The 12,057-nt window shown below is 32.9% G+C and overlaps 1 protein-coding gene across 2 annotated transcripts in view; it reads right to left on the reverse strand.

Annotated features, from left to right (window-relative positions):
- CCSER1 (coiled-coil serine rich protein 1) overlaps positions 1-12,057 on the reverse strand; it is a 756,597-nt gene that overhangs the window by 27,030 nt on the left and 717,510 nt on the right. For both annotated transcript variants that reach the window (XM_055313237.1, XM_055313238.1), the window contains exon 9: positions 2,284-2,361. In XM_055313237.1, coding sequence (XP_055169212.1) covers positions 2,284-2,361 — 78 coding nt within the window. The remainder of the gene's footprint in view (positions 1-2,283; positions 2,362-12,057) is intronic.

The raw sequence follows: 12,057 nt of genomic DNA on the forward strand, positions 1-12,057 counted from the left end.
TTAATAAGAATTAACTATGTTCATGGCTCTACTTTAAATTTTTATTTACGTAAAGAACTATCTAGATTTGATATAACAAATCTCATAGAAATAAGAACATCATGGGTCATAGAGAGGCAAATACACGATACTATTTAGTTATTTCCCCACAGGTACCATTTGTCTCTTAGTAACTATTTCTCACTTGCAGTCAATAATATTGCTAGAGATCTCACATTCTATCCTTTTATTCAGTCCTTTAGAAATTTGGTGTTGGGGTGCTTGGGTGCTCAGTCAGGTAAGCATCTGCCTTCGGCTCAGGTCATGAACTCAGGGTCCTGAGATGGAGTCCCATATCAGGCTCCATGCTCAGCAGGGAGCCTGCTTCTCTCTCTGCCTCTTGCCCTGATCATGCTTTCTTTCTCTCACTCTCTCTCAAATAAATAAATAAAATCTTAAAAAAAAAAAAAAAGAAAGAAATTTGGAGCTGAGTCTCCCAAACATCATTTCCTTATTGAGTAAATTGGGATATTTGAGTCCCAATATGTGTTTTCCTCTTTCCTTATTTAAGAATATATTACTTTTTAATAACTAGGCTTCCACAAAGAGCATGCGGTACTGAACAAATAACTTCACTTTTCTGGAACTTATTTAACTTTTAATTTTCTTATGTTGGAATACGATTTAATGGAAACTATTAATTTATCAGTCTTATTGGATAACTGGCTTGCAGATTTAAAAAGACATAGGTAATTATTTGTAAAATACATACTGAGCTTATAACCTAGGTACTGATAAATAATATATATATAACATTTTTTAAGACTTTATTTATTTATTCATGAGAGACGGGGAGAGAGAGAGAGAGAGAGGCAGAAACACAGGCAGAGGGAGAAGCAGGCTCCATGCAGGGAGCTGGACGTGGGACTCGATCCCGGGTCTCCAGGATCATGCCCTGAGCCAAAGGCTGCGCTAAACCGCTGAGCCACCCGGGCTGCCCCAAAAAAAAATTTAAACAAAAAAATACTCCTTCAAAAGAGAGAAACATTAAAATACTTGCGGTAAATCCTCTTTGAACTTAGAAGTCATTTCTACTTTAAAATATGAAACATTAGCACTACTTAGATCATATATAACACTGGTTTTCAGGCAAGAAGTACTGAAGTCAAAAAAAAAAAAAAGAAGTACTGAAGTCACCATACTGATATCTAGAATGTTTAGATATCTATAATAAACATCTTAAAATGAATGTAACAAAACCTCGGAAGTATAGCTTTTAATGTTTTTTTTAAATAAAAAAGAATATATATAAATAGCTGAAAACAAGTTGTGCTAAAATTCAAACCTTAGTTTACTTCCTAATAGAGACAAGTAGATTTATGTTAAATATAACACTATAATTTGCAAGACGATACAAAAGTAACAATCATATTTATGTCATTTAATATAATAAGGACATGCAGATAAGTTTACATTTTATCATTATACACCTTTGTGAAACAACTTAAAATCATCTTTTCTAATCTTATTTGTCAATAAACTGCTAAAAATAATATTATCATTTTTAAATAGAAGAGAGAACTCTGACAAATGTTAGATGCAGGATAAAAAAATTCCTTCATATTTTTATTAAAAGTAAGTTTAAAGTCATGAACTTAGGCAAACTGAAAATCTCATAGCTTCATTTAAGAAAAGATAAGGAATTTATATCAAAGTTACCCAAAATCATTCAGTGTTACTAGAAGCAATCTTGTATCAACACATGTTTTACAATCCTATTTTGACAATTCAACAAGTATTTCACACTAAGAAAAAAATGCTAACTTTCAATTAAATTACTTTCTGCAGCCTGCACTGAAGCCCAAAAGCTAAAATAGTATTGTAAATTTCTCTGCAAAGTTGTTTCCTTTTATGTAACAGAATGTAAAAATGATGTGCCTGGCCCTTGGTGATTGTGAACATAACTTTATTAAACTGTTAATAAATAAATTAGTACTTAAAAATAAATTGTTCTGGTATTTTAATATGTATCATCTACATGTCTACAAATTCACCAATTCAAAAGACTATATGAGGAATGCTAGTTTAAAAAAAAAAATAAGACATTGGTATGCTAGTCAGTGCCTGTAATTATCTTTTTCACTTCCAGAAGGTATTTGGGGATTATTTAAGAGCAAAAGATGAATGGTGAGCCACTAAATCCTATTAAATCAATGCATGGACACAGCAGTAACAGAGGTAAATAAGCTGTGGATGTCTGAATACCAATAAAGAAGATAAAAATGGTTTTATATAGCTACTTACATCATAGCCTAGAAGTTCAGTCTGTGTGGATTTATCTACTCTTGAAGCAAAAGCCTTCTGTAAATGCTGGACTTTTTCCTACAAAATCAAAAAAAAAGAAACGACATTGGTAAGTCATGTGCTTCTACACTAATATTCTCCACTTATTAAAATTTGTGTACAATTCATGATTATCTGCATGTATACTTTGCTCTGTGTTTTGCATATAAGCTTAAATATTCATAACTCTAATTTTCTAGCCATAAGTACTGCACCTTTGGCATCTTTTAGTACAGAAACTACTGTGATAGAACCACAGAACACTAGAGAGCCAGGATTGCTTAAACCCAGGACCAAATGCTTATACTATGTTTCTTGTTCACTGTTTTTTATTTGTTTTGTTCACTGTTTTGTTTTTATTTGTAAATTGAATTGATAGGATTTTATTGATCTAGTTTCAGAGCATTTACCTTTAAATCCAAAAAATAATACTATTCAGTGGATTCCATTTAGTTTCTTTTTAATTTGTTTTTTTCTTCTTAATCCTCTCCTCAAATCTACACATTTAGGAATCTACATGAGATTTGACACTGTAACTAATTCTGTTATAACTAGGTAGGGAAGTAATACATGAAGAAAGTTTGGGATTTCCTATCTCAAATACAAACACACCCATTCTGGTCTACTAATTTGACTGAGCTTCTGGTTGGGGACTTCTATTCTGACTCCTAGATATATCACTTAAAAGAGGATCCTGAGCTTAGTTATCATGAGATGTGTTTACTGCGTGCGTGGTACATCTGAAAGTACTAATATGATCATATCTCACCTTGGGATTTTTACTACTATTATCACCCATTTTTAATGAGAATAATATAATTTAGAAAGTATAATATCTTGACAAATTTTCTAAATAAGCTCATGTGATTCTACTAGATTCTGTTTTTACTTTAATTTGCTTTAAAGGATAATTTGTTTTCTTTTCTTTTGACCGCTCAATGAAATAATCACATAATCTGTTAAAGAAAAAAACTGATTTAATTCATCTTTTTTTTTTTTCCAGAAAGAGATGGTGGTCATCACAAACCTAAGAAGAAAACTTTCCTACCTTCCCCTCTTCTACCTTCCTTCCTATTTCCTATCCCTTCCCATTCCCCTCTTTCTTTTCCTTAATTCTGCCTGAAATTTGCAAGTAATCACAGTTAACAAATTACACACATAATTTAGGTAAACATATTTATATGGTTTATTGAAATACAGAAAAAAACCCTTTATGGACTATTAATGTCTCAGACCTTCTAGCTTCCTTACCATAAAACTACTAATGCTTCTATTCAGACGAAATGGAGATTAGGTAATTCAGAAAGATGTCATGCAAGTGAGGTACGATCTTAACTGTTTGAAAAGGATAAGTGACAATGTGGCCACATTTTGCAAACTCAGTTTAAAATGAGAAGTAACAAGCTGTGTTTATTTAGACTTAGGCTGAGGAAGAGGAGCAAGAAGTAGTAATTAGCAAAGGAAGTGATAAAGTTTGTTATCATTGAAAGGATCTTTAGAAAAAAATATTTGTATCTGAAATAGGTTGGAATAATAAGTATTGGAAAAGCAGGTTTTGTTATAAATCTCCAGATGTACAAATATTGGCACATGAATTAGAATCTATGCACTAAAGCAAGAGGCAAGGAGGAATAGACAACAAATGCTTCTTCCATTATGCTTTGCTCCCAGTTCTGTTTTCAAGGCCTCGAATCCTGAAGATAAGAGTGAGAAGGATTGGTAAACTCTGGTTCATCAGTCTGAATTATAAGACTTAGAAAATTCAAGTCATGATAAACCAAAAAATTCAAACAGCTTCAATAACCAATAGCCTAATCAAGGCAAAACAAACAAGTTCTACATCAAGAATACTTTCAGAAATTAAAAAAAAAAGGCGTTTCTAAAGGAATTCATTGCTACTTTCTTTTGGAGGCATTTTCACAACAACAAATATGTCATATTTAAATTATTTGTTACCTATGCACTCATAGGTATACCTATGCATATACCTATGCTATATTCAAATGTGGAGAGTAAATTATAAGTTTCTAATAGACTTAGGTGTATATAAAGATTAAATATTTTGTTTGGTGTAACAGTAGGAGGATAATATATGAAAGTTTATGATAAATTTCTGTAACATACAATTAGAAGATTAAAAAAGTCTCCATACCTGTTGGAAGATAATTGCCCATGGGGCATTTCTGCAAGACTAATGGCTATTTATGAATGGATAAATTTTACATGAGATAAAAAGAGTATTGTAATCAAATAGAAAATACATCATAAAATAGCTATTATTAGATGGTGAGCTTGCTAATAATTTTTATTTATATAAAATGAATATATCTTAATTATGCAAGCAAATATATCAGAAAAATAGAAATAAAACATCATCATATACTTTTAATTTCACACTGATTTATTTATTATTTTTTTTCACACTGATTTAATATAATAAAAGTATTTACTTAAATTGTTGATTTCACTATAGAGAAAAAGACATTTCACCTTCATGATACAAATGTTTCATATTCCTTAACTCAGCCATAATTTTTATTAAATGCATATTATGGATTTTGCTCAGGGTACAAGAGACATAAAAGGGGAAAAAAAAGGTATAGCCCTCCTAATATATAAACTTGTCAAATTACTGAGTTGTAAACCTGAGACTAATGTAATATTGTGTGTCAACTATACTAAAAAAGATCCATCTCAATTAAAAAAAAAAAAAGGATAGCCCCTTTTATGAAAAACTTCCACTGTGAAAGACAGAGATATTAAAAACAATTATTATCCAATATATAAAAGTAAAGGGAGTACAGAGATGACTGGAGGGATGTGTGTGTGTGTGTGGGGGGGTGCGCTCTTGAGTTGCAGAAGAAACATATAAGAGAGTTAAATAATTGAAATGTAGAAGCTTCTGACATCCTAGCTAAGACTAGAAAAATGAATTATTATTATTATTAGCCAAGCTGGAGTAGAAGGGATGAGGATTCTTTCTTAGGCAAGAACACTTGCAAATATTTAGAAGTCAGAGATCCTGACAAAGATATATATAAACATCTACTAGTTCAAACTTGCCTAAGTGGAGACTATGATAGGGCAAGGAATAACACTATAGTGTTAAAACAAGTCTGTGCCAGAAAAGTATAGAATTCCTGTACACATGTGATTTAATGTGGTTTTTTTTTTTTTTGGTATTTTCCTATGTAAACAAACATTGTAATTTCTTCTAACCTCTCCCAGAGGGATAGAGGAGTACTGAAACAGCTTCTGGTAGATAAATTTTATAAATAAATCTATACCTCTGACAAATATCTATTTATTTTTACATTTTCCATTCCAAGCAATGACAGTACCCATATTTCTTAAAAAACCAAACCCTTGTGCATTTTTTCTCATTTAAGATTAATAAAACCTACGTATGCTTAGAATAAACACAAAGAAAGAAGACTAGCAGATTCTGTAAAAAACAACTATATATATATGCATATATATGACCAAATTATGGGATGAAAAACAGACATTTCATTATTTATATTTGATATTATTTTACATTTCTGCCTAATCTTGGTCCTGAATATGTGGAGGTTTTAATATTACATAACATCACTATATGAAAAACAAAATAATATATGTGATAGTTTTTCTCAAGTTTCCAAATAATTTTATCTGATGTTAAGAGTAATTTAATAACATCTGTATAATAAAAGTTAGCTACTATATAAAAATGCATATAAACCAAAGAATTATATATACTTTACAAACTTAACAAGAATACTTATATTCACATTCCCTCTCATTCTGTAATCTTTACTACAACAACTAACAATAATAGATGACACTTAATAGAATGTAGTTACATGCCAAGCACCATATAGCATAATATATGTGGATCCTCTGAGGATCATACAATGTCTGTATCATTGTCCCTTTTTAAAGCAGGAAATTGATACTTAGTAAACTGATATCAGTTGCTGAAGGTCACACAAGCTAGTCAGTGGAACAGCCAAGATGAAAGCCTTCCTTATCTCCAAACCCTGATATTCTTTCTTTACTTTCTATAAAGATGCATATTATATACCAAATGTATGGTAATACAACTGTTCTTTAGTTCATCCTGTGTATATCCTTCTGCAGACTCTATTAAGTCATTTTTCTTTGCTGCAAAAACAATTTGAGATTGCTTATGGATCTTTATTTCCTGTAAAATCTGTAATTCCATAGAATGTTCATACTGTAAATAAGCAATGCCAGCAATGCATTTTGGAGTATGAGTTAGGAATAACATGATAAATTAATACAGAGTTATAATACAAAATTAGAAGCAAAATGTGCAAAAGCAAACTGAAATAAAAACTAAATGTTGAAAGGCATGAAATCCTAATGATAGCAATGATATTATCAATCAGTTCAAGTAGAGTAATCTTACAATAACTCAATTTAAGTTGGTAAAAATTTGCTGATGTGTGTGTATTTGTGTTTTATGCACTGGGTAGTCATAGACTCTGTCTCTACAATATATGTTGTCCATAGAAAATGGTTAAGTTCCTAATTTCATTAAAAATTCTTAAATTTAATTTTTAATAATCAAAAACATATCAAATGCCTGAGCATAAAAAATATAACAGGTATCACTGATATATGTAAATTTTTGCACTCTCATGTGTGCACAGGTAAAGTACCCGTCATTTTAAGATGCACTGGAGAAGAGGAAATGTGGCAAAAAATAAGTGGGGGGGGGGCAGGGATATAAAACCATAAAAAGCTAACTGGCTTTGAAAAGGAAATCTTAAATGACTAAGAGAGTTAAATATTGGCAGTTATTTATCCTTATTTTAGAATATGTTTGTATTTAATTACATTATTATTCTCTTGATTAATAAAATAATTATGAATATTTTAACATCTAGCAGTTTATCTGACATAATTTACTTATACCTTAAATATTAATAACTATTTCATCTACTATAGCTGTTAAAAATTTATGCATGTAAAACTAACTGCAGTGAAGGTGAAAAGAAAATATTCAATAATCCCAAGAAATTACTCCAATTTATTTTAAATTATAAGTTTAATTACTTACACAGAATATTGTGAATTCAAGATGAAAAGGCAAATGAATTTAAAAAAAAAGAAAGAACATGAGGGCCTACATGCAACTTTAGAATCTATAATAAAAAATGTACTCTTATTAATAAAATTAAGAGGCTGAAATGCAAAATATATGTAATAGTGATTACAGTGCTAGTATATGAACGTATACCTTGAGGTTAAAGTGAAAAACAAAAAAAAAAACACAAAAAAAATTAAAAAAATAAAAAATAAATAAAGTAAAACACATGAAAGCATCCATGTTTTTTGCAAATTTTGCACACATACATACAAAGCAATATAAAAAATAGGTATGAATCAGAAAAAAATGAATATCTTAAAAATAAATAAATAAAAGAATACAAAGACTGCCTAAAATAGTATAATCCTGAATTTAGATCTTGGATCATGGATCTACAGATTTAATTAAAGTGTTTCCATAGTACTGAAATGAGGAGCAAAGCTTCACTCAACGTGGGTCTCGAACTCATGACTGCAAGCAAGATCAAGCGTCACAGACAGTACTGACTTGAGTCCGACAGGTACCTGGAGGAAAACTATTTTTTAAAACTGAAAAGTAGGCCAAACTGTGGAAGGAGCCTCGGTGTCCATCGAAAGATGAATGGATAAAGAAGATGTGGTTTATGTATACAATGGAATATTACTCAGCCATTATAAATGACAAATACCCACCATTTGTTTCAACGTGGATGGAACTGGAGGGTATTATGCTGAGTGAAATAAGTCAATCCGAGAAGGACAAACATTATATGTTCTCATTCATTTGGGGAATATAAATAATAGTGAAAGGGAATAGAAGGGAAGGGAGAAGAAATGGGTAGGAAATAGAAAGGGAGACAGAACATAAAGACTCCTAACTCTGGGAAACGAACTAGGGGTGGTGGAAGGGGAGAAGGGCGGGGGTTGGGGGTGACTGGGTGACGGGCACTTGGGGGGGCACTTGATGGGATGAGCACTGGGTGTTATTCTGTATGCTGGCAAATTGAACAATAAAAAATAAATTTATTATTAAAAAAAAAAAAGTAGGAACACCTGGGTGGCTCAGTGGTTGAGCACCTGCCTTCGGCTCAGGAGTCCCAGGATAGAGTCCCACATCAGGCTCCCTGCATGAAGCCTTCTTCTCCCTCTGCCTGTCTCTGCCTCTCTCTGTCTCTCATGAATAAAAATAATAAAATAAATAAAATAAAATAAAATAAATTTGAATAAAATAAATTCAATTTAAGTACAACAAAAGTAAAAAATTAAAGGGAAAATCATTAGGATTGTTTAATAATACCAAGTCCAAAGATGAGCTCAGAAGTGCAAAGGCTGTATTATAGAGATCACATTGATTATCTTCACCCACCTGTACTAAGAGCATATTACTGAAGGCATCAGTAGAATTAGAAACAAGCACAACAGAGATCAAGCAATTCATAACTGCTTACACAGAACATACAATTTCTTGGAACTATCAAGCCAACATTAAAATATATTAATATCATTTTTTTTACTTTCCATTATGGGAAATTGCTAACATATAACAAAAAGGGAGAATAACACAAAGGGTCCCTATGTACTCATTACCCAATTTCACCAACAGATATTGGGATTAAAAAAAAAGAAGAGTATTAGCTATATATTTAAATAGCTCTATTGGTCAATATTGTCCTTGAGATTAGGTAAGGGATGTTTGCATTACAGTACCCTGCTCTTGCTGTTCTCTCAGCATTTTCTGCCTATGAGGAGGGTATTCTGTGGGGATAAGTGCCACAAAGGTCAGGTTTCCTGTCTGACCATATTCTAGAACCCTGGAATTCACCCTCCAGTTTAGGACATGACCAGGTTCTCCTGAGGGTTGCCCAAAGTGTGGTCATGGGGCAGATATTTGGTGCAGAGCTTGGGTGTTCACTGGGTCAATCACAGGTATACTCATAAAGCCATGAGGGACAGAATGTAGGATAATTGGGTGCTAGGTTAGGCAGGAGTCAGGGCCATGGTGCTACCCAGGATGCTATGGAGTCCACAAAATTATAATTGGAATATGACTTTCCAAGTCATTAGAAAAGCATATTTGTCAAGAGAGGAGGACAGAACATATTATATTCAACAGTTTTTAAATTCTGATTTAGAATTTTAATATTTAGACTTAACATTCTCTGCGTCCCCACATTTATGTTCTTGCCCTGAATCTCACAAATGTTAGCAGCTTTCTTGTTATTATATTCTCTGGGTTTTTTTTGATCACCACACCTCAGGAAAAACAACTAAAGTCTGAAAAAGTTGCAGAAAAGGGTAAAAGGATAGGGGGCTTATTTTATGTTTATGTTTATATATATTTTTTAAATGGGCCAAAAATAAAAAGCCAAACAGAAGGAGGATATGTCCACTAAATCATTAAAACAAATGTCTAAATAACAAATTTATTTTTATGATACCTAAACTAGGAAACTGACATCCTCCACAACCCACCACTTTAAGACTGCATTGGAAGCAATTTTTTTTTCAAAAAGATTACATATCATTACATAGTGTATTTTAAATTTATGGAGTTCATTACCCATGAGAAATTATGCAAACTGAAAATATACCCAGATTTAAGAGAGTTTAGGTTACTTCATTTAAGAAGGGGATACATCAAAAATGTAAATTGGGAATTCATATCTCTGGAGATTAAAATTATTGGAGATAGTTGTACCCAGATAATTATATTTAATATTCTAGATGTAACGCATATGAATTTTTTTCCAACAAGAACCAAATGATGTTTTGCTTCAGTCCTAACAATATTCTTCTCGTTTTCAGATTTTTTTTTCAAAGAGCATGTTGTACTATATATAAATTCCAGTGTAGTTTCAGTAATGGTAGTTTAAACAAATATATATTTAATTTATTTTATGCATGTTACAGGCTAATTCATTTCTTCTAGTTTAATACCCTTCTCACTAAGGTGGAGCTAATTACAAAGTCCTCATGAAAAGGGGCTTGAAGGAGATGTCTTTGAGTTAGATGACTTTAGAAGCTAGGAACACAAACTTCCTGGGTTAAAAATAATAGGCATTCAGTGACGTATCAGAAAAGTTACGCGAGAAGTTGTGACTGAGAACTACGACCCAGATTGTTTGGGCATGGGCTCTTCACATCCAAGACATATGCTAATTACATTTCTGAAATATATTTTACAATCCTTTCTTTCATATCTAGTATCACTACTCCGGATCCACTACCTAGAGACATGCAAGGAAATGGAGCATGGATCTGTGCACAGTGACAAAAGCTACCATTCTCTTTTATTCCATTAGCCTCTGTATTGGGTTCACTAGGGTCCTCAAAAATTCGCGTTTACCTGAAACTTGTGAATGTGACCTTATTTGGAAATAGGTTCTCTGTAGCTGCAATCCAGTTAAAATGAGGCTATACTGGATCTAGATGAATCATAAATACAATATGACTGGGCACCTGGGTGGCTCAGTTGGTTAAGCATCTGGGATGGAGTCCTAATTGGGCTCCCTGCTTGGTGGGAAGTTTGCTTCTCCTTCTCCCCGCTCCCCCATCATGCTCTCTTTTCTCTCTCTCAAATAATTAAACAAATCTTTTTTTTTTAAGATTTTATTTATTTATTCATGATAGACACAGAGAAAGAGAGGCAGAGACACAGGCAGAGGGAGAAGCAGGCATCATACAAAGAGCCTGACGTGGGACTTGATCCAGGGTCTCCAGGATCACGCCCTGGGCTGCAGGCAGCACTAAACTGCTGCACCACCGGGGCTGCCCTAATTAAACAAATCTTAAAAAAAATACAATATGACTGGTGTTCTTATAAGAAGAAGGATATCTGGACACAGTAACACATTTATAGAAGGGCATAAGAAGATAGAAGCAGAGATTAGAGTGATGCATCATCCATAAGTCAAGCTATAAGGACAGCCAGCAACACCAGGAGCTAGAAGAGGCAATGAAGGACCCTTCCCTAGAGCTTTCAGAGGGAACATGGTCCTGCTGACTGACACCTTGACCCCAGACTTCCTGTCTCTAAAACAGAGAGAAGATAAATTTCTGTTGTTTAAAGTTAGTCAATCTATGGTATTTTGTTACAGCACCCAGAGGAAACTAATAAAGCCTTTTTTTTTTTAATGATAGTCACACACACACACACAGAGAGGCAGAGACATAGCAGAGGGAGAAGCAGGTTCCACGCACCGGGAGCCCGACATGGGATTTGATCCCGGGTCTCCAGGATCACGCCCTGGGCCAAAGGCAGGCGCCAAACCGCTGCACCACCCAGGGATCCCCTAATAAAGCCTTTTAACTGGTATTCCTGACTTAACCTATACTTTCTCCATTCCAAAGTGATTTTCTAATGTAATTCAGATCACATCCTTCTCTTGCTTAAAACCTATTAATGTCCCATTCCAATATGGTAGCCACTTGCCACATGTGGCAAATGACCACTTGAAATGTGGGTAGTTCAAGCTGAAATGTGTGGTAAATGTAAACACACAAGATTTTGAAGACCTAAGTATAAAAAAAACCCTAATATCTCATAAGCAACTTTATGTTTATTATATCTTAAATGATACTATTTTGGATGCATTAAGTTAAAGAAAATGTATTGAAATATTAAATTATATAAATAACTACAATTTATTGCTTGTTTTT

Source organism: Nyctereutes procyonoides, unplaced genomic scaffold (assembly GCF_905146905.1).
Source record: "Nyctereutes procyonoides isolate TBG_1078 unplaced genomic scaffold, NYPRO_anot_genome, whole genome shotgun sequence".
NCBI lineage: Eukaryota > Metazoa > Chordata > Mammalia > Carnivora > Canidae > Nyctereutes > Nyctereutes procyonoides.